The 23,664-nt window shown below is 45.2% G+C and overlaps 1 protein-coding gene across 7 annotated transcripts in view; it reads left to right on the top strand.

The window, feature by feature from the left end:
• SPOP (speckle type BTB/POZ protein) overlaps window positions 1-12,553 on the top strand; it is a 61,419-nt gene extending 48,866 nt beyond the window's left edge. For all 7 annotated transcript variants that reach the window (XM_001502439.7, XM_014741036.3, XM_014741038.3 and 4 more), the window contains 5 exons: window positions 2,292-2,469; window positions 5,176-5,231; window positions 6,175-6,297; window positions 9,860-10,002; window positions 11,287-12,553. In XM_001502439.7, coding sequence (XP_001502489.1) covers window positions 2,292-2,469; window positions 5,176-5,231; window positions 6,175-6,297; window positions 9,860-10,002; window positions 11,287-11,431 — 645 coding nt within the window. In that variant the 3' untranslated portion in view covers window positions 11,432-12,553. The remainder of the gene's footprint in view (window positions 1-2,291; window positions 2,470-5,175; window positions 5,232-6,174; window positions 6,298-9,859; window positions 10,003-11,286) is intronic.
• The last annotated feature ends 11,111 nt before the right edge of the window (window positions 12,554-23,664 follow it).

Below are 23,664 nucleotides of genomic sequence, written 5' to 3'. Positions count from 1 at the left end.
ATCTTTATAGTCTTTTATGGAATTTTCTTTTTTAAGAAAAGGAATAGACTCAAAGTAAGACCCTTTTACAGCTTGAAATTTAGGGGATTATACAGCCTTCCTGAGACATTTTCATGCAGTCATTTATAAGACGACATAAATGTCACAGTCACGTCATCTTCACAGCTGCAATTCTGAATGAGTCTCCATAGTCAACTTTATAGGCATTAAAAAAATCTTTAGTTTTTCTCAAAATGGTCTCATTTTAGCATCATCATTTGCAGAGGAAAACAATCCCTTTCTAAGTTAAAAGTTTGGGCTCTGAAGACTCATTTGTGAATGCCATTTAAAATTTATTTTTAATTAAGCGTATTTAATGTTGGTAAGAGGTGCCAGACATTCAGAGCTCTGGAGACTCCAGGCATCCATATATCTGCAGAACGAGTCTGGCTCAGACAGTGAAGGTACATTCTCCTTCTTGCTGTGTTCCTGTCTGTCTAGAGAGAGAAACTGCCCCAGTGAGAGGAGTCATGGTCCTTGGGCTCTACTCATTACCAAGCATACCTTTAACCGGCAAAGGGTCCACTGGTAACTGTAGTTTGAAATTCAGCTTAGCTCTTGCCAATTCATTTTACTCAGTGTAGTAAATTGCCATCAAGTGTTAATGACTTTGGGCTCCTGTCAACCTGGTTTAATTCAAGCTTAGGAACCCAGTGCCAAAAGCATTTTCCATTCCCTTCATTGGCCATCCCAAGAGATGCCTGCCATTCCCTATGAGGAAGTTGGATTTAATTGATCTTTTCCCTTTTTTTAATCAACAGTATTTTGAAGCTATAACTAGAAACAGGCAACTTCTACTTTCGGTGTTAATATTGTCAAAGAAGTGAGGGTGTTAATGTGAGAAAGTGGCTGAACCAAATTAGAGATCTTACGCAGGACAAGAGAGAATCTCTGTAGGGTGGTTTGTGCTGGGTCCTGGGTTATTAAAATAATGTTGTAATCTGACTCTGATAAATGTGCTACTAATGCTAAGCACATTCATAATTGATTAACTTGGCTCCTTCATTGCTCAAGACCATAATGGCTAGTTTTAAACAAATAAATAAATTTCTTGACCTGATAGTAAATATCTCAGTCCTGCACAGAAGGGACTATGGGTCATTTGGATGGGGCATTAACTTTGCCTCGGGGTTTATGACTGCATTTAAGGGATGACTTGCATCCCAAAGGTTAAAAGGGTCATTTAAGATGTTCCTAAGCTGTCTTTCTCATCGAGCAAGAGTGGGGAGCTGATTCTCAAGGTTTGTGGATTCTCCTTTGATTATAACATTTCTAACCTAATGTGACGTAGGAGATGAAGCGCAGCAATGGTTGTTAGGCAGAAGACTCATCTGCTAGGTCTTATCTTCAGTGTGGTAGCTTACTCTTATTATATAATGTTATATGATTTATAAATCCTTGTATCTGGTGTCCTAACAGATTTTTCTGAGTTTCACTGATCCATCTAGAAGTTACCTGGGTTTTTATCTAAGCTGAATAGTTCAGTAAATTCAGCTGGTTAAAACATGCTGCTGCTGAAGCCACAGTGGCATGTTGGATCCCTCTATAAACCTGTTGCCGTCATTCTGTTCCAAAATTCTAAATGCATGTCTAGCTAGAGCTGGCCATCTTGTATGTCGTTGTCACAAATGACTAAGTAAGAGTATAAATGGTGTGGGATATTCACCCAGTTATCATGACCAGAAGGATCTTCCAAGCCCAGTTCTGTTCATTAAACTAACATTTGTGCGGAGGTGCCAATTATTTCCCAGGCCCTGTAGAAGCTGTATTTTATTTTCATGTTCCAGACTAAAATAACTGAAGTGCTTTAGGCTTATTAGATTCTTTTCTCTAGAGAGTTTAACTTAAATGGTAGTTTCTATAGGAGTTCTTTGTATTTAACCTTTTGCTTAAGACAGGATAAAGTAAATACTTGAGGTTTATCATTTGTTTCTGTACATCTTTTTCCTCTGGTGGCTTTGCCCGGCTTTTCAGGGCAGGAGAGGCAGAGCTTATTAGAAGTTGGAGGAGAAGGAGATTTGTGGGGCCCTCTCCGCGTTGTCCTGAGATGGTGTGGAATGAGTATGATTGTCATAGATTGGACGTTACTTGATCCAGAGGATAAAGCCTTGATTTGTGCAGCTGGTTTTAAGGGAGCATGACTAACGTTAGTATCGAGTATACTATAGCATTAAGGTAAAAGTCATCTCTCCTGCTGGGAAAAAAATTCTTGGTAACAGAAGCTTTGGACTGTGTTTCCTTGTCTTTTACAGGTGAGTGTGGTGCAAGATTCTGTCAACATTTCTGGCCAGAATACCATGAATATGGTGAAGGTTCCTGAGTGCCGGTTGGCAGATGAGTTAGGAGGACTGTGGGAGAACTCCCGGTTCACAGACTGTTGTTTGTGTGTTGCTGGCCAGGAGTTCCAGGCTCACAAAGCTATCTTAGCAGGTTGGTATTTATTCATGGGGAAATTTAGTTTTGGTGAAACAAGGAAAAACAGTGGCTGCGTAATTGCCTTTTGAGTAACTCGAACTTTTTGAACTAGTGTAAAAAAGGTGCAACTAAATAATATTTTTATATTGTGGCAACATGAGTTGTCATAACCAAAAAGGCTGCTCTGTAAAAATGGTATTTCTGTTTTTCCTGTCTGTAGTGGACTTAGGCCATGATTTTCAAGGAGTGGATGATGATGTGTATTGAATGCCTTTGCACCTAGAGAGTAGATGTCCAAACAGTGGTTAAGAGCAGGTGTCAGCCTCTAAACAGGGGCTTAGGATGTAATGGAGAGGATTCTGGACTCAGGACCAAACCGCCATCTAGCTCCGTCCCCAGTCCTGGAGGTCTTGGCCCTCTCTTTGGTGCTAGAGGAACGAGAATGCTGCCAGTGACATGGAGGACCCGCTGGCTCCAATTATAGGCCCTTGGTCTTTAAGACCAGAAATGCCGACGGAAGAGGAACTGATAAGTCAGGACTGAATTCACCTCACATGAAAGTATAGCAATCAGACACAAACTTCTTTTCAGACCATAGAGCCTGTAAGAGGAAATCGCAGGAAGCTTCAGGCAACAGATGTATTACCAAGACCCTCAGCTCTGTCATTCTAAAATATGCACCTAGCAAAACGTCAGCCTGGCTCAATGTGGCCCTCTTCCCGCCCCCTCTCGCAACTAGGTGTTACTGTGTATTGCTATAGGAAGTCGCTAAGTCCTCGGTTAGTGTCTCCACGCTCAGCTGGGCCCTCAGCCCTGCCAGGACTCTTTCTACAGAAACGTAGTCCACTCCCTTTCGTTTTCTCAGTAATAGGTACTTCAGACCTTTACCACTCTCCTTTAATCTCCAACTACTGGAAGATGACCCTGCTACTTCTTCCACGAGAAGATTGAGGTCCTTCTCCCTTAGCTCTTGCTTCTCACCTTAACGGCATTTTCCCTGCGTTCTCAGTGGAGGAGCTGTTCTTCCTCATGTCCAAAGCAGACTGTGTTTTCTACTTCTGCTTCATACCCCCTGCTGCCTTCTCAGAAGCTGTGCTCTGCCAGTTATACCTTGTTGTCTGGTGTCTTCCCCATCTCTCTCTCCTATTGCCTGTTTACCGTCAGCCTGGAAACAGGCTCAGGCCTCTCCCTCTAGTTCTTCTCTCTCTCTCTCTTTTTCTTTTTTTTCCAGAGCTAAGTTTCTTGAGTTAGCACATTCACTGTCTCTCCTCCTTTCCTCCCACTTATCCTCAGTTTACCTCCATGCTGTGAAAGCAGTTTTCTAACGTTATATGACCTGCTAGTTCCTAAATTTGAGGGACTCTTTAATTCATATATTATTTGACTCCTTTCTCTGGTTTTCTCCTGGTTCTCTGGCTACTTCTAATAGTAATAGCCTCACTCTTCTTCGCCCATCCCTTCAAACATTGGTGTTCCCTGAGGGTCTGCCTCAGTTCCCTTTTCACTCTCCTTATTTCCCCAGGTGATTTTGTTTGTTCTCATAGCATCAGCTTCTGTCTATCTGCTGAAGGCCCTCTCAGCGTATCGCTGCTTTGGATCCTTCTCTCTTTATTAAAAGCACCAGCACTTTAGTATTCAACTGCTGTAAGGTATTTATTTAGTACCTTATACTCTATAACCCTTCTGAGATAAGAACAGTGAGAATTAATATCCTTTTGGGATAGATTAAAATATTGAGGCTCAGAGGGTTAAGTGATTTGCCCAAGATTATGTGGTTAGAAAATGGCAGATCTAAAACTAGTCCTTTCTGATATAAACTATAGATCAAAGTCCTACTATGTATTCCATCTGTTCCTCCTCTCTTAGGTAGAGATTGGTAGTCTCAACTTTCACCAAAACCCTTGATTTATTGGACAACATGATAAAATTTGAGTTCTTAGCCATTTTATTACTTTCGTGGTTGAAATTAGGCTTACTTATTTTTCATAGTCTCTATTAGACTAGAATGGGCATGGATTAGAATGCTGTATCTCAACCTGTTCTTATTATCCCCACCCCTAAGGGAAAAAATTAAATTATACCTAATGAGAGACATTAAATACTAAGGATTGAGATTTTTTGAGGTAGGATTGAGCTTTGAAGGGCTGCCAGCGATTGTGATAGCTAAGATTTTTTCGCCTCTTTGGGTCTCTCATCTCTGTTGAGAACGCCTGGCTTGGAGGAACAGACAACCAGCTGAAAACAATCACGCGCTCCCTCTAGTTAGTGGATGCCACTGAGCCCTGTTCTTGACCTCGTTGCTGTGTGGTCCCTGGAGATGGAGAAAGTAGGTGTCGTTGTTCCAGGCAAAAGTCCAGCTGTTAAGACACCCTGCTTACACCATGAAGGGCTTTCCGTTTGAACCCCCATATCTACCCAGAGGATATCATTGTCATCCAACATAGGCAATTTGAGTAATTTCCTTGAAATATAAATGGTTGGGATGGAGCTAATAAGAAATTATTTTGAAAGTAGTGATTTTTTTCCCCTATGTGTTGTAATTATTCAGATTTTGATGTATTATAAGAAGAAAAGAATTTTATAATTCTGGTGTAATTTGAGGCTAAGACCCTTTCCTGTAGCAACAGGACAGAAGGAGAATGCTCTCTTCTTCATAACAGAAGAACCAGGAGATTTCAGTGTGATAACCGTATCTGCCTCTGTTTCCCTCTCACTTTGTAGCTCGTTCTCCAGTTTTTAGTGCCATGTTTGAGCATGAAATGGAGGAGAGCAAAAAGGTATGTAACAGGAGGGAGATATGTCTTTTTAGCTAGATGGCTAGATTCAGATGATTTCCTAGTTTGGCAGCAGGTTTATTTTCCTAATGATTTTTTTCTTATGTGTTGTTAAAATGGAGTATGATTCCCTGAACAGACACTTTCTGAGAGCAGAGAGGTGGTCCATTCTAGATATCTATCTATCTAGATATCTAGGAAGCATTCTAGATAAAGCAGTCTCACTCTGTCCCAGGCACAGAGCTTTGGGTGAGAGTATTAGATATGTGTTTCTACTCAGGGCAGGAAAAGTGACAAGGACCAGCCCTGGAGGCCTAGTGGTTAAGTTTGGCATGCTTCTGCTTCAGCAGCCAGGGTTCAGTTCCCAGGCACAGACCTACACCACTCTTCTGTCAGTGGCTGTGCTGTGGTGGCAGCTCACATACAAAAAGAGGAAGATTGGCAATGGATGTTAGCTCAGGCGAATCCTCCTCAGGAGAAAAACAAAAAAAGGTGACAAATCAAAAACATAGTTGTCTTATTGTTGTATATAAGAAAACAAAGGTGGTATGTATGATGGGAGAAAAGGCTGTTATAATCAAACAGGGCAAAGAGAAATTTTCCATTCGTGTTAGATTTTAACATTTCTTTTTTCTTTCTTTTTTTTTGGTGAGGAATATTGTCCCTGAACATCTCTGCCAGTCTTCCTCTATTTTGTATGTGGGATGCCACCACAGCATGGCTTGATGACCAGTGTATAGGTCTGTGCCCAGGATTCAAACCTGCGAACCCTAGGCCGCCAAAGTGGAACACACGAACTTCACCACCACGCTACCAGGCTGGCCCCCATTCGTGTTAGATTTTAAATGATATCAGCTTTTCTCCTCACCAGAGCTTAAAATCATGAAAATTGTTTAGGGATTTTGTTCTGTTGGAACGTTTCTCATTTTCAGTTTTTCTGGCATAGAATCGGGTTGAAATCAATGATGTGGAGCCTGAAGTTTTTAAGGAAATGATGTGCTTCATTTACACGGGGAAGGCTCCGAACCTCGACAAAATGGCTGATGATTTACTGGCAGCTGCTGATAAGGTGAGATAAGAACAGAAAAATAGCCCAAGATGAGGAGTTTCTGTGACTTCTTGAGTGTCATGATGGGGCTTCTGTGTTGCTTTGTGGGTAAGAGGAGCCGCGTCTTAATCTGGCCAGGATGGTCCTGGTTACACTTGTTCTCCAGCACAAGTATTGATAGCACCCTTTTGATTTCAGAAGTGTCTTGCTTTGAATGGTAAATTATATGGTCACGCAAACTATGGAAAAGAAGGATAAGTTTGATGTTTTTCTCTCTTTACTTCCCCATCTCAAACTTAACCACAGTGATATTAAAGATTCAGATAATACTCACATTTGGAGTTATAGTTTATAATTTGGCTTTATAATTTTAAAAATGTTCTTGAGTTCATTAGCTTTTATGTAAACTTTGTCAATAAGAGAATAATCTTTTATCCAGTGTCATGGTTATCATTTTCAACTTTTACCTAAGTAGTTATTGAAATATACCATATTGAAAATTATAAGGTGATTAATAGCTCTTTGGGGAAAAAAGAGATACTGCTATAGTAAATGTATACTTTGATTGTAAGACACGTTTTGGTTTGAGAGATGTTAAAGTGTGAAAATAAAAATGTGGATCTTAGAGTCAAGAAAATATTGGGGATTACCTAAAACAACAGGCCAGTGCTTCCCAAAATAAGGTGGGGATGGGGGGAAGGTTAATGAAACACTGCTTTTAACCGAGTCCAATCAGGGAGTTGTGTGTCTCTGTTTCACTGCAGGATTTCTCAGATCCTTTACTATACTCGTGTGCCCTATGAGTTTCCTGTAAGGGAATGTGATGGTCAGCATTTCTTCAGTTTAGTTAACTCTGGAATCCTTTTCCTCAAGGACTGCCTCTGGGGATTAGTGCTCCCCAAAACAAACTTTGGGAAACTGACTTTCATTGTGTAGATATAGCAGAGAGAGCCCTGTGGTCTGAGGAAACACAACTGGGTGGGGGTGAAAGGATTGCTGTCTGTCCTGCGGGAGCTTTTCTTGTGTTGAGGGTGGTTGAGGCAAGGGCGTTAAAAGGGCTTAAACCCAGCCAGCAACAGAGCCAGTGGGAAAGATGGTTCTCTTCCTGCCGTGCCGCTGCAGCACCCCTCTCGGGGCAGCGCGGGCTCTGACCGAGGGCGCTAGAGCCTTCCCGGGCTGCTGTGGGAGTGGGCCCCTTCTACCTCCCTCTGCACCCGAGGACAGCGGGAAGGGCCTGTGTTTATAGTGCAGGCTTGATCTTTATGATCAGCTTTTTGGAGTGTTTGTAGGGAGTGAGGCATGTAAACCCCATCAATGCTGCTGATGAAAAGGATTGAATAATAGCTGTATTCTTAGCACCTTTCAAGACTTTATTAGTACAGTTAAGCAAAGTGAACATTCCATACCCTTCCATTCTGGCTTAGTCCTTACCGGAGGAATGTTGCTTTCAGTGGAGACAGTAGGAAGATTCACTGTGAGCTCTGGGGAGGTAGAAGACACAGCCCAATGCCTGCTTTTTGTAAACTTGAGTTTATAGTGATTGTACCTCATCTCTCTGATTTTTCAGCGGTCTCTTGTGCTTAGGCACACCAGATGTTTATTATCCCCCTCATCCTCCTACTCCCATAAGGATGAGTAGTAACACAGGGCCCACTTTTTAGACAGAAATACTGAGGCTCAGAGTGGTATATCCCCAGAGCCAGGGGTAGACATCTGTGTTCCCTGGGTTTTCCTTCCTGCTCTTCAGCCAGAGAACTACTAGGATCCTCCAGTAAGTGCACAGAACTTGGGATCAGCCTGAATTGACATTCCAAGAATGGTATTTTCAGTACAATGTGTTAACTTACATTTTGAAAAGATAAAGCAGTTGAATCACGGCAGTGCTTCAACTTTATGAATGAGAAGTAACTGAAGGGTGTGTTTCCAAATTCCATTCAGAATTTCCAGTTAGACAGTCTTTGCTCCAATCTTATATGGAAACATTTTTACCTTTACCCCTTTTTTGGAGCTTAAGGAAAGCAGAATAAGAAATCTTTCATGGAAGGTTCTAAACATCTAGAATTTACCCAAGAGGTTGAAACAGCTTCTTCTGAGCTTTTCCAGTCTCCTGGGGACATGTGTAATTAGACCAAAAACAAAACAAAACACATCGGCCAGGCCTAGGAGACACAATTTCAATCTCTCGGGTAAATACTGCCATTAGGCAGGTTTTTCAGAAGCATAATTAAGGGAAAAAAAACTTTGTCCCCCAAGGGACAAGAATGGCTACTTTTGTCTAATTATGCAGTAGGGATCGGAGCTATTCACAGAAAAAAATCCTTTTAAAAGAATATATTGAGAAAGGATAAGAGGATTGTTCCGTGCAGAACTGTATAAAGACTGAACATTTACTCAACCTTTCCCAGCCTTTTAAAACAAAACCGGCAACCTGATGTCTTGCTTGCCTAGTGTCATTCCTGTTTTCCATGGAAACTGTTTTCCAGTTACTCAAATGTAAAAAATTAAAGCTGCACCAAAACCAATAAAACTCTCTTTTTGCTGCAGGAGATCACAATGCCAGTAGATATGCCTCCCCAGAATTCATAAATAAAATTGTCCTGGTTTGATTGCCATGATTCAGCCTGGAGGGGTCTTATGTCATTGAGTTCTGAGGCCCCCAAGATGGGACCTATTCGGAGACTGTGGATACCCTCCAAGCAAACCATTCTCCTGTGAACTAATTAATGACATTTTATGTTGTGCCTCCTTTTATCCGTTCCTCCTCCTTATCCCTCAAGTTCCTTACTAAGTCCATAATCTCATATTTGAGAACAAGTAATATAGTTGCATCAAAACAAATGAGCTAGATCAGATGTGCCCAATATTAACCTTCATTTCCAAAATGTTTATACCCTTTAGTTGGAAAATAGGAAGTTTTTAGACAGAAACTAGATCCAGGGTCTCTGTTGCTTTGTTCTTCTGTTCTGAGCATCTTAACCTCAACCCCAATAAAATAGGACTCCTTTTATCCTTTTCTATTTAAAAGGAGACCTTTGGTTGACCCTCATTCAGGAACAACTAGTGGCAGAGATGCTGGTGAAAGTCACCACAGGGCTCCTTTTCACAGCCTGATGGGCCAGTTGGGATACCCTGCCGGGCTGGTGACAATGCTTAAGTAGAAAGAACTGTGCTTCACCCTGGGCTGGCTGTAAATAAAAGGATTGTAGAAATTCGAAATGTAATGCCCCTGTTGACTTGAAGCACAGTAATGCCTCATTGTAAGGATGGGTGGTGATGGTTTAAGACACACTCTAATCACAGCTGGGGCAGGGTAAACTTGAGAATGTGCATCTACTTCATAATTGCTACTTTTCTAACAGGTAGAGTTTAGAGCTTGAATGGCAGCTGTGCAATTTATTTAGCTGTCTTCATTTAGCCTCGGGAGTATGGTTATGTTTTATCCTTGCAGTAGTACCCTTCTCATGGCCTGTGCAGTTCCATTCAGGTATCCGGTTACATGGTGTACAGCTGAAGAAAACCACTTAAGCAGCAGTCCGCCCGGAGCTGTCCCTGCTCTGACGACAGCAGTGCTTGTGTTTTACAGTACGCCCTGGAGCGCTTAAAGGTCATGTGCGAGGATGCCCTCTGCAGTAACCTCTCCGTGGAGAACGCCGCAGAAATTCTCATCCTGGCTGACCTTCACAGCGCAGATCAGTTGAAAACTCAGGCAGTGGATTTCATCAACTAGTGAGTTGGCATCTTCAAAGTTCTTCTTTCAGGATGGTTGGGACAGCTAGAGAAGTGAGAAAGACTTTGAATTAGTGAATAAAATAGACAAGTAGCTTCATTAACCTTTTAGTAGGAAGTAGAGAGTTTTCATTTTTCCTTCAGCTTGACAGTATGGAAGATGATGTTGCTTTCATGGGTCTAACCCTATTGGTGAATGAGGTGTTTTACTTCCTTGTAGTAATCGGAATTGATGAAAATGATAACTGGCTGGCCTGAAAAAGCTGTGTGCCCCAGATGATAGTATCTTTACTTCACACTCACTGGCTTAATAAGGACATGGAGATCTCTGGGAGAACAGAAGTATGCTTTTTGGGAGTTAGTAAAATGTGTCTAATGGCTGATTGTGGAGTGGGGAAAAGAGAAGGGGTGAGCGCTAGATGAGATTAAGTACTGTTTTGAGGAAGACGTTCTCTCCAGTAGAGCTGTCCCTTCATCCTAATGACCTGGCCGTATTACTTTTGAAATAACTCTCAGGGCACGTTCTACTCCCTTGCCTCATGGGGAGCAAAAGTTAGAAAAAACCCAAGGGAGAGAAGCGGGCCTTATGAAGCCCACACAGCAGCAGTTCCGCGGGGGTGGGTCTAAGAGGTCACCAGGTAGACGAGTGAACGTTATTCAACACAGAATGTGCCTGAAGACAGGAAACAACGGCCCCTAAATCTGTTTGTAAGATTATTTCAAAGTTACCAGTTGAGGCAAAAGAGGGAGGGAAGAGAGCACTAAATGTGCATTCTGATGAGTGCTCACTCTGTGCTGGACACTTGTTTGGTGCTTTTAGATGTAACCATTTCACGAAGTGTGGTTATTACCCACTCCTTTTCCGTAATCAGATAGGCCCCAGGCTAGAATCTGCTCTGTGGATACGGGACTAGTAAATGACAAAGCCAGATGGAAGCTCAGAGCTGTCTGACCAAGAGAACCTGTGCTCTTTCTCTTTATTAGCATCTTCAGTAAGTACAGAGAGCATTGACAATGTAGAGAAGGGCCTGAGCAACATTTCACCTTTTGTTTTTGAGAATATAGTGGCTCAAAGTCCTGGTTTTCAGAGTTACAACAGCCACAACCTAGTCAGCTGTCTCCACATTGTCTAACAAGCAAATCCTCATGCATATTAAGGGTTCTGTCTGTTTCTTACATTGACACCGTTTACAGCAAACTCTGGGAAATTAGGCCATCTAGGTGGCTGTTGAGTCCATCCTTCGCTCGCTCCTTTGGTAACCCGTCTCTCCACATTTCTCCTAGTCATGCTTCAGATGTCTTGGAGACCTCCGGGTGGAAGTCAATGGTGGTGTCACATCCCCACTTGGTGGCCGAGGCATACCGCTCTCTGGCTTCAGCACAGTGCCCTTTTCTGGGACCCCCACGCAAGCGCCTGAAGCAATCCTAAGATCCTGCCTGTTGTAAGACTCCGTTTATTTTCCAGAAGCAGCAGCCACTGTTGCTGCCACTGACCACCAGGTAGACAGCGCAATCTGTGGAGTTTTTACTCTGTTGTGGGGGGAAGAGACTACATTGTGGCCCCAGACTTTTAAAACAGCACTAAATCAACTGGGGGAAAACGGGGGGGAGGGAAGGGCCCGGGACTCGGGGCTGTTCAACCTAATGAAAACCCTGTTGCTGCGTCACTGTGTTCCCCTTGGTCTGGCCAAGTTTGGTACTGTGGGGACAGAGTTTAGGCGCTGGCCCTGAGGACATCCCAGCGGTGGTACTTCGGAGAAACCTGTCTGCATCTGACTGAGCAGAACAAATCGTCAGGTGCCTGGAGCAAAAAGGAGAAAAAAAGGACATTTAGTTTTAAAAGAAGGGAAAAGGAAAGGAAAGAAAAAAGGATTTTTGCAGAATTTCTCAAAAATCAGTTTGTGAATTCCAAGTGGTATTTATGTTGAGAGAAATTTTAGCCCATCCAGCTGTGCTAAAACTTTGATATTTGTGAAGACTCCTCACCACCGTACAAGCACCAGAAGAGCTCTCTTGTTGTTAGCACTTATTGTTTGCAAGAACAGAATACATCCTTTTGTCCGTTTATGAAAAATGACAAGTTGAAGGAGAAGGAGGTATCGGATCTGGAAGATGAGTGTTCTGATGTGGTGACTTTTGCAAAAAATCTTCATTGGTGTTGAAAACTGGAAAAAATAATTCATCCAGAATTCATACTGTCTTGACGAGAACTAAGGTTCCCTGTTTTTAGATATTGTGGAAAATGTTTTTTGGCATTTTTCTCTGATTTTATTTCTCCTTCCTCCCCCATCCCTTTTCTAAAAAAAACCAAAAAAGCAAAAAAACACAACACAAAACAAAAAGAGAACTAAAAAGAAGAGAAAGAAAAGGAAATTTTATTATTGCTGTGTGAAAAAAAATCCCAACCCAGATTGCTCAGCTGTTCGTACCAGACTTGCCGCCTGCATAGGAGCCAGTCCCATTCCTTCCAATTTGCCCCTCTTCCTACAGGGGAGAACTTCCAAATGTTAATTTTTTTCTTTTTGAAAATATAAATAATTACTATTTTGTACTGTGTGGTATCTCTGGTCTTTTGTTTCACTCACCTGGCTTGTCTTTGAGTCTGAGTTCCTTAAGGGATTTTGAAGGCCTAGTTTGATCCTTCAGCTTACAGAGATGATGTTTGAAATGTCTAAGCAGTAGGGACTTACTGCATCTCCCTAATCTCGAGTTTCCTTTATGAACTACCAGCATCTGCCAGTCTCTTGTCCTTGAGTATCTCACCGTCCACATCCTAATGAGGGATCGGGCTCCTACCTCTGCCAAGGCAAGTAACGGAAGTGTGGTTTTCTGTACCCTATGTGTTTTAAGACCTAACTCCCAATCTCCCTTCTCCTAGCTAAATATACAAAGATCAAGGGGACATGAATGTGGAGACTGATTAAATAAAGGGAAATTATTATCTCTGACTGCTTCTGTCACTGACTTTATATGTTTGCAGAAAAGTTAATCTCTGAATTCCCAGTGAGTTCACAAGAATGCTCTGGGGTGTTCTGCCTTTCTCATAGCAGTGCTGGACAGGACAGGACAATGGGACACACTGGAAAATGTGCTGGCCATCTGGCCAAGGTGTGTATTATCTGACCTTAGATGGAGGCTATATTCCACCTTCCATTTCCCTTCAAAGATCTTAGGCTTTGCAAATTTTCCAGTTTTCATTTATATTGCTATCCCTGGAATGGAGTGGATATGATCTGTTAGCAGTATAATCAAAGGATTTACTTATTAGAAACCACTCCATTCACTTTCAGTTTCCTCCTAAATGGCACCGTGTGAGGAAGTGCCCAGTTCTCCGTGTTCTGGCTGCTGTCCTGTGCCACCTCAGTCCTTGCTTCCAGCTCAGCACACAGATCCAGGGATCAGGGCATACACAGTCTCCTCTACCCATCTTGTCTCTCAGGTCACTGCATTTGCTCAGCAGTTCGCGCTTTTCAGCGAACATTCCGTATACAGTATCTCATTTGAACCTGCCAACAACTTGATGAGTTTGGTAGGACAAGTGATAGATAGCATCTTCCGATTTTATAGATGAGAGAGGTTAAAACCCAGAGAAGTCAAGTGACATGACCAAGACCACGCAACTGTTGAGTGACAGGTCTTCTGATGTAGTACCTGGAAAGACGTAAGTTACTGGAAGAAGTTCCTTTTCCGAAATGTTTAGGTATGAAATCTGAGGTAAAGCTTTCTTCCTGTGGGAATAGCAGAAGCAAAGCTCTGGAAAGGTACCTCTGCTGGCCTCTTCTTCAGAGGTTCCTGGAGGATAAACCAGGCTTCAGATTTGCTTTCTTCCTCATTCACAGAAAGCTGTGCATTGGGGGCTGGTGATTTCAGGGAATATGTCCTCAGGAGGGTAGCTGTCCTGGCACCACGCTTCTGGCAGGATGAAGGTCTCTTCTGGGATTTTCCTGTATTTATGGAGTTTCCAATGTGGGCTTTACTGTGGGTACAAAGCTGTTAGGATTTCAGGTACAGGTAAAGCTGTTCGATGCTTCTCCTGTCATTATTATATTATTTCTGGACGTGTTTGTTTTTGTTTAAATGATACAGTTGAAGCCATCTGGTTATGACAACATCAGAGCCCCAGCATACTGTTCATAAACCTCCCACTGCCACCTCCCCCTCCCTTAGCTCCCCCACATCTGAAATTTAATTCAAGTTAACTCCACAATCTGGGGCATGTGCTGTCACTGCAGAGATGTCCGTGCCAGTGGAACAGTTGGAGATTTCAATTCCACAAGGATATGGCTTATTTATCAAAACAGTATTTCAGGCAAGTAGTTTCATAGAACCTTTGGAGTTGTAGTTTCTGGTCCAAATAGAGTATCTGGCATCATTCCCCAGCTCCCCTCCTTCCCTATTGTCAGCCCCCCTATATCTGGCCATCCATGGAAAATTTTCCCATTCCCTATGTAGAGTTAAACCTCTCTGTGTTGTTAATAGACATTAGGTGTTATTGGAACACCTTTACAGATTTTAACAATTTAGGTAAGAGATTCCCCTCTTTTCCTTATCACTGGTAAGTCTGCTGGCCTTTTAGGTGTTTGACTCCTCTTCTTTTTTTTAATTGTAGCCGGGCGTATCAAGATCCTCTCTTAGGCCAAAAGATCTCCTGCTTGACCACCACTCTGTGCGTTCATTTATAAATCTGGCTTAAACCTATTGTTGCTTCTCCATGTTGTGTGAGTCTGTGCAGATGCAAAGAAACAGCTTGTATGTTTATGTGAACAGAACAATAAACAGAGGGGGAGTTGAGCTGTACTTTGAAACTGACTTGCTTTGTTCTGGCTCTTCAACTCCTATAAAAGAAGAGCAACTAAATCCCTCCAGCGTGGTGGAATTGGATCCTTTGGTTTATCTTTGTCAAAGATGTTCTTGGTTAGAGCCCAACCTTATTTTCCACAACTAATTATCTTTTTAATCAGCCTGGGCCCCGTGTGTTTCCTTTGTCTCATGACTTTTCACTGAACTCTGCCCTACATCATTTAGATTCATTTCTAAAGGCTTGCTGACTAATCTCACATTCAGGTGAGTATCATTGGACTGCTCTTTATGTATGTGTATGCACGAGGTGGATGTGTTTTCCCCCTTTTAATTTCAGAGGTGACCACACCACATTGGGGCCTTTGACCCAATAGGTGGACACCTCACGGAGACATTGCACAAGAAAGCAAATGTAGGATGATCAGTATTTGGGATAATGAGCTGGGGGAACCAGAAGCTTTGACCTCCAGATGAGAGCGGAAACCTGAACGTGTTGACTGATGGGATCTTTTTGCCTCTAAGCCATTAGCAAGATGATCGCTCCCCCTCTGTAAATCCTGTAATGCTGGAGCGGAAAGTGGCATCTGGACTACTGTTTGGTTCTGATTCCTGCAGCTCTAGGAAAAAAGAATTTTAGAGTTGTGGGAATTCAAGCAACAGAAATGATTAAGGAGTTGAAGGGGATCACCTCTAGGGGAAAACATGATGAAGATAAAATATGCGTAACTCAAGTATGGGAATACAGCACCGGGACCTGTAGTTTACAGACCTCACAGGAGTTCTGCACGCTTCTGGCTTGGCTTGTACAGCTCCCATTCATCCCAATTATATAGCTGGGGAAGGTGATAATGTAACTTCCTCAAGGTCATGCAACCTGGTTCTGAGCCAAGAAGCAACAGAAGGCAAAGGAATAGCTTTGGGGCTTAGGCCCAGGGACCAAAGAGAAAGTAAAAATCCAGGAGTTTGCCTGGCTGGCAGTAAAGTAGACGCACCGTCTCATAACACTCAGTTGAAATGGAGAGAGCTTTAGCCCTCTCAAGACCCTTGAAGGTGAGCTCTTAACCAATGGAAGGAAAACGGGGTCCCTCACATATTTCACCTTCTTTTCACGTCTGAGAAAACAGACATCCAGGGAAGTGAGATGACATGCTCAAGGTCACAGATTAAGACTCAGGCCACTGATTGAGCGAGCAATGCTGAGCATCTAGACAGTGCCAGACATTGTGCCAGGCTAGGATTGGGGTGGAGGGTAGGATTTCTGCTTTGCTAATTCAGTCCAATAGAGGAGGCAGGGGAATGCCCCACAGTAACAAAGCAGAGAGGCCGTGCCTTTGAGGACTGAAAAGAAGCTATTGAATTTAGCAATCAGGAGGTCAGTGGGTACCTTAGAGCAGTTTCTGTCAAATGGTGGAGGAAAAAGGCAAGACTGATGAGAAGGTAAGCAGACATAGACTGCGTGTATGCTACTCTTTCCAGAAGTTTGGCAGGGAGAGACGAAGGGAATCTCTCCCACCCACTCTTAAGAACTTACATCTCAATCTAGTCAACACATTTTATGTCTAGAATGATGTACAGGTTGTTCCATAAAATTACACTTTAGTAACTGATAATTGTAGTAAAAGTCATGTTTGTAGAATAATTATAGCTCTAAGTTGAGAAAGAAAACAATCACCTTCAATGTTTAACGCAATTTTGAGAATGATTTTCTAAAGACAGGCACGTGTTTCTCTACTTCCTCAACCTATCCATCTTCCAAGTGAAAGTTTGCTTCACACTTGCTAGAGACCCTTCAAATGTTCTCATGGGCCAGCGCTTTGGTTCAGTGGTGTGCTATTACAGGTGTAACATGCAGTTTCCAAAAATGTAGGCCCTGAGTGGTAGCATTTGCTAGTTTCCACGGTGTAAGTACTCCCACCGTGGCCCATTTCACACTTCCACGGTGACGTTACTAAGTGGAAAGGGGTGTGCAGCTCGTCATGTATTTCCACCATACAGAAACAATAGATGCAAATAACCTCAGGAGCACAGATAACAGTAAAATGTAAAACAGGAAGAGATGAATTGAGTTTTTATTACCTTTGCTCTTAATTATACGTTAATATAATTTAATTTTTAACTGGCCATTGAAGAGCCAGCTCTCAAAATTCCTGAAAATTTAACACTTCACTCTAGAGAGCCAGTGTGAAACAATTCCATCACACCACTGATGTGGTTTCAAATTTCTCCTCCAACATCTGTGTTACTGATTACTTCCTGTTAGCCCACAGCACTTTAAAATGCAGTTACCTAGTTTAGTGGTAAAATGAAGTACCGCCTTTTTAGAAATCTGTAGATACATTGATTCATAATCAATAGTCATATTACACATTTGAATCTCTCTGGGTAGATAAAACATTTTTATTTCTATCTCTTACCAGTATTGGAAGTGTGTATTGTATTCAAACACTAATGAAAAACAGGCATATCCCCTGACATGTTATCCAATATAATCTTCAGTCATTCCAGGGGGGTGTGGTTTCCGTAGGGTATAACTTCCTGCCCCCATCACCTCTGAACAAACATTGAAAAGGGCATCTGAGAGTGGTCAGCGTGCCAGTGGGTGGTCCCCAGGGTCTTCTACACTCATCAACGTTTAAGAACCTCTGCCTTGGTTTGGCCTTTTCAGAATGAATTTTTAGAGCCCCTTCTGTTTTCTTTGCTAATCATTCGTTTACACGTTGGATATACAGTGTGCCAGGGCCTGCGCTAGTTTCTAGGGATAAGCAACGAGTAGGACTAACTGCTCCCTGCCCTCATTAGGGTTTAGAATCTAATGGGGAGAGAGTGTCCTTAATAATCCCACGAATACATATGTCAACCATGGTGAGTGCTCTGAAAGAAACGTATAGGGCACCGTGAGAGCCTGGCAGGGGATTTAATCTCAGCTGGGGGATCCAGAAAGGCTTCCCTAAGAAAGCAGCTTTTGAAGAGAGAGCTGAGGGATGAAGAGCTGTCAGCTTGGTAAAGTAGGAGAGGCTCATTCCACACAGAAGAAATCGCATACGTAAAGCCCTGAGTCAAGAGGGAACTCGGTGTGTCCCAGGAGCCCAGAGAAGGCTGGGTAGCTGGAGTGTGGAAAGGCATCCCAGCAAGTTAGGAGCCAGATGTGGCAGGACCTTCATAGGTCATATGAGAACTTAAATACTTATACTAAGAACTGTGGGAAAACCATTGAAGAGCTGTAAGCAGGAGAGGTGACAAGATTTTCATTTTATAAGCTCTCTGACTAGAGTATAGGAAAGTTAACGTCGGGAGTAGGGATGGAGGAAAGCAAGAGATGATAGAATTTGAACTAGGGAGGTGGCAGAGCTGGAGAAGAGTAAATATATTTGAGAGAGGTTTAGGGGGCAAATTTGGCAGAACTTGAGGATGGATTGGATAGAGTAAGGACAGAGAGGTGACTAAGACGGATTCACCAAAATAGAGACCACTGGGAAGATAAATAGGCTGGAGGGAAATTAGATCATTAATTTTGTTTTACTTGTTGATTATGAGATGCCTTGAGAAATCCAAAGGGAGGTATCACATGGGCTGTTGAATTTCTGAGCCTGGAACTCAGAGGAGAGATCAGGACAGGAGAGAAGGTTCGGGAGATAGTGGTTTATAGGTGTAATTGAAGCCCTGGGGTGTATTGGGTCACCGAGGAGGAATACAGAGTAGGGAGAGAAGGGCGCCCAGGACTAAACCTGAAGGAATTCGTATTTAAAGGCTGGTAAAGGAAGACAAGCCACAAAGGAGGAGGAGAAGTGACCAGAGATAGACAGGAATACAATACACTCAAGAGAACCAATACAAAACTGTTAAAAGTGTCAAGTTCCGTCAAATAAGAGAAAGAATTAAAAAATGTCCATTGGAGCTAGCAAAATGGAAATCACTGGTGACCTTAGCCAGGGCCATTTCAGGGAAGGGACCGCCATCCGGGTAAGGTGAGTGGGTGGGAGCCAAGGGGGTACAGGCACGGCTTTGAAGTATGGCTGTGAAGGGAAGGAAAAGTTTGGGCAGTGTCTGGAGGAGGGAAATGAGTAGAGGAGGGTGTTTTATTTTTTTCCCACAGGATTGAAAGAGACATGAGCATGTTTAAAGCTGATGGGAAGGATCCAGTGGCTAGGAAGCGGTTAAAGCTCCAGGGCCCAGTAGAGGAGGGGATAACCTGTGCATGGGGGAGAGGGGAGGTTAGGAAGAGGCAGGCAGCGCTCTGTCTGGGAATTAGGAGAGTCCTGCAGAAAGAAGTGGGTTTGTCTGCTACTGGGAAGTTGAGCAAGTTTATATCTGGTGACCTTCATGTTTTTCAGTGTTAAGAAGAAAATAAGGTCAGTGGCTGAGAATTCCTGGGAAAGGGTGGGGGGTTGGAGGCGTGATCTGAACTAGCTGTTGGGGAGGGGTTGGTAAGAGCACAGGCAGCACTGAGGGTCCAGCCAAGGGTGGTGTTTGGAGAGCACGGCAACCACAGTCCAGGAGCCTGGCTCTGATCCCACGCCATCTGCCGAAAGAGCTTGCCTATGCACGCCTTAGTTTTCTCATCTGTAAAATGAGTGTATCTCATAGAGTTCTCTGGGAAATTAATGCGAAAATACACGTCAAGTCCTTAAGACAGTTCCTGCCATTGAACAAGACCTCCAGAAAGGGAAACTGCTGTTAATGTTGCTGTTACTGCTACATAGTTCTCGTTGGTTCGAACCTAAGCTGGATGTAGCCTTTTGAGTCCACTTCCTTTTAGGGTTTCTTGGAATGGAATATAAATCTGCAGTGAAACACTGAGTTGGGCACCTTTGGGAGTTTGGGGACCTTGTGAAGCAGGGTTACCCTGGAGAGAGGATCCCCAGCAGACGGCTGGCCCCAGGGTCCTGCGAGCTCTGAGGGGCTCACCTGCCGTCATGTGCGGAGGGGCATCCACAGAGGTCCCAGGAAGGGTCAGCCTGCCCCGAGCCCGTCAGTCACTGCAATAGCTCTTTCATTCTTCATGTATGATCACCACTGTCATCACTGTTCAAATGGCCGAAAGCTAGGAGTGCTTGTCATGAGGCATCCCAGAGAGGAGGGTCAGAGAGGAGGTTAGGCTGGTAGGTGTGAAATAGGGCTTGGGGAGAGGACGGAGGGCACTTGAGACCCAGGAGCCCTGTTTCCTGGGCTGTTGCTGCATCCGAGGGGCCCGGAAGGTGGACAATGTGAACCCATCTTTTCCACACAGTTCTTGTTTTGCTTCTCTTTATTCCTTCCTCTTCTGCTCCCTGCCCCTCCCTCCTCCTTGGAGCATGGAAGCTTCCATTTATTTCTCTCTCGTTTTCCTAGACATTTCTCTCCCCCGTCTCCAGTCCTGCTCACTAGAGTGACATCTTGAGCCTGATCCTGTCGCATTAAAAAAAAAAAAAAACTCTGCCTACAACCAACCCTCCAGTGCTGATCTCCGCTGAGATGTGGCAGATGGCAGAGCCTGACTGAGCAGCAGCAGCTCCCTCCTAGCCTGGGAGCTGCCAAGACTGGTAAATGGGGCATTTATATACCTTTCCACACTCTTGTATACCCCACCTGCCCCCTATCCCTCCAAACCAGTGTCGTTCTCGTTCATTGCAGATGCCACCCGTGAGGGTTTAGCTGCCTCTTGACCTGTGTCTACTCCCTTCTCCTCCTCCCTGTCCCTGTGAAAGACTCCCACGACAGAAATTGAATTCAGAGTCGATCCGTGAGTCAATAAGATTTACTGGCTGGGCCCTGTGTGCATCCCATGCACTTGGTCCTTCTCAAAGTGTGGAAGAAATGGATCATGCGAGGCCCAGTCCTCAGGGACTGACTCACCCTTAGGAGTACAGTCCCAGCCAGGCACATTTCACACACCCGGTTCCCGGGGGTACCAGCAAGGGACCATGGGCCATCCAGACTGATGAGAAACTGATCCGTCGTCAGGTGGAGGTGATGAAGACGGGATGGGGAGAGAGATCAGTGCAGAGGGTCAGGGGTGGAGGGTGAGGCCAGGACTCAGGGAAAGGAAAGGCAGGAGGGGCTCTGGGCAGACCACCTCCCCCTGGGGAGTACGCTTGGCTGACTGCTCTGGGTGTTTAAGTCTGTGCTTCTAAATAAAGCCCCTTTAGCCACCTGCATTCTCTGAGCCTTGTGTTATGTTTATGCGTAAGGGTCCCAGGAGGCAGTACACAGATGAACCCCCCCAGTGCATCACAGGGACTTGTGGGATGCAGAAGTGGGATTCTGGGCCCAAGGAATAGTAGGAATGCAACCAAGGGCCCCATTTCTTGGCTAGAATCAAGGAAAACAAAAGTAGACTCCTTTGTATAAGTGTCATCTTTCGTAGACATGACAGACGTCTGACCTCCTCTGTGAGGTTCTTCCCTGCACATTCTTCCTGCAGCGAGCAGTGAGAGTGCCCATGGCCCATCTTCTCCCTCCTCCCACAGGGCTTGGCCAGGATCGGCGGACAGGGGGTGGGGGCGCTGTAGTGTGGGACTCCCAGAGCTGCCCGCCTCAAGCACTGTCTCTGCACCAAACACAGTTCCAACTGCCTTACACGTGCCAACTCCCAACAGCCCTCTGACAGGGAAAGATCATCCCCATTTTACAGATGGGAAAGTTGAGACACAAAGATGTCAGTGACTTGCCCGAGGTCTACTATTAGGAAGTGGCAGAGCAAGGAGATGAATCCAGGCAACCCAGCTCCAGAGTCTGTGCTCTCAACCACCGCACGACGCAGCCTTCCAGGGAAAGAGAGACCAACCCTCTCCCCACCCGTGAGGCTCTGGGAGGCCCAGGAGCCCAGGGGGATGGGAGCAGGATGGCCATCGCCCAGAGCCCACAGAGCCAGCTCATTCCTCTCAGTAACCAAGTGAGCAGGTCAGGGAGCACTGCCCTCCAAGGCCCAGGAGGCGAGGTGAGTGGACCGAGATCACGTGGCAACTGACACGTGAACCCAGCTCCCTCCACACCCATCGGAGCCGGGCATGGCCCTACTCTCACCAAAGGTCAGGGAGCCCAGGCTCCCTGGGACTGAGCAGGCCAGTCCTTCCCAGGTGGGGCCCCGGCAAGCCGTGAAGGGGATCTGGACAAGGAAGCCCACTATAATAGAGAGCGGTTGCTGGGTTAGGAGCCAGAAGGCCCTGGCTTTCCTGTGACTCTCAGTGCCCAGGAGCTAACCTGGGTCTCCGAAGACCTTTCTAGAAGAGACAGCATGCAATATCAGGGAGAGGTGGGAGGAGGGGTGCCAATAGCAACATGCCGCCATCCTCCTCTCCTGCCGCCACGCTTCCTGCCCACCCTCTCCAACCAGGAGGACCTGGGCGTGTTGGAGTGCAAACGGTGTAGCAGTTGGTCCTCCTGTGGTCACTTCCTCTCCCAAGCTGGCAGAGCGAAGGCTGTGCTCACGCCTCAGCGCACCGTCCACCGAGGCCTGTCACAGATGACGCCCCCGTGGAGAGTTTAGTGTGGGACACCTGGGTTCAGGTAGCTCTTTAGATACACCTCAGACAAAGTGCGTCCTGCCACTGGGGAGTCTCCAGGCCAGCTGGACAGGAGTGCCTAGCCCCCACCCTCATGGAGTCTCCAAGCTGATGGGAAGAAGCTCCTGTGTCCGGGCATTAGTTGGTCTGGGGGGACATCCACGTTTCCTGCTGTGAGAGCCCCCAAGTTGGCAGGTACACAGCATTCCAGACTCAACCTGAGTCAGAGAGGAGCAGGCTCTTTAGAGATGCTGTGGATGTTGGAGGATAACAAGGGAAGTGAGATGGAGTAGGGAATTGAGTCTGGATGCTGGAAGAGAGGACAGAGTGGGAAGGGTGGGAGCAACAAGGCCTCAGTTCAGGAGAGCGTGTTGCACTGAGTAAACTGCAGAGCCTCAGGCTCCAGCTTTGGAAGAACTTGGAGTGTGGAGTGGTGGGCCTACTGGCTACCACTCTTCCCCCTTGAGTTTCTCCTTCCTCTTGGGGTTTCTTGATTCAATTCCAGCCACTGACATCAAATTGACCCCAATAGAACATTTCCTTTAAGGCTGTGTCTCAAGTGTGAACCAAGACCTCTTCCCTGGATCTCCAGGCACCATGGGGAGCAGCTGGAACTTCCAGAGGCTTTATTAAGCAATATTTGTTGAATGAATAAGTACTAAGGGAGAACAGAAGGGTATTAACGTATGATGTCCACAAGGCTTAAAAATAGCCCAGCTCAGAGTCTGGATTTCTGAGTCTGCCCCCGCCAGGGCTTGGCAGGCTCTGGCCTGGCCTGAGAGCCAGAGGGCTCCTTCCTTCTGCCTTCACAGGGAGGAGCCAGTTGAGGCCCAGCACCACGGGAGGGGTCCTTACTCATCCCTCAGAACCACATGGTCCTTCTGCAGCTCACCTACGTTACTCCATTTCATCCCCGCTCCCCAGGTGGGTGACATCTTCAGGAAAGACCTTGTTTGCGGGCATGGCTTTCCCTTGGAGGATGCAGAGGTCCCTCTGTTTCCTAAACCAGGCCAATTCGGAAGGAATTAGAATCATGCCTGCTCCTACCCAGAGTGTCCCGCGCAGGCCGGGGTCTCGGGAGGGCTCGGACCTGAGCTTAAACAGTCTCAGTGTATGCACAAAACCAACAGCGACAACTTCAGATTCAAGAGCCTGGTCCTCTGCTCCCAAGAGCCTGGTTTGCCCCCCTCCCCTGCCTGGCTGTCGACCGAGCCAGAAGCGTGGGCGGAACTGGTTGTTCCACGCAGCTTGTGCCCACCTGGGTGGGAGAAACGCCTTGCGACCCTGGGTTCCCTGAGTGATGAAAGGGCAGACACTACTCTGCCCTGTCAACCATTCCCCTCCCATCACAGGCCCCTTCTGCCTGGACTTCCAAAGCTGT

The sequence above is a fragment of the Equus caballus genome, chromosome 11, assembly GCF_041296265.1.
Source record: "Equus caballus isolate H_3958 breed thoroughbred chromosome 11, TB-T2T, whole genome shotgun sequence".
NCBI classification, from domain to species: domain Eukaryota; kingdom Metazoa; phylum Chordata; class Mammalia; order Perissodactyla; family Equidae; genus Equus; species Equus caballus.
Note: the sequence above shows the minus strand (reverse complement) of the source record. Positions and strands in the feature narration are given on the sequence as shown.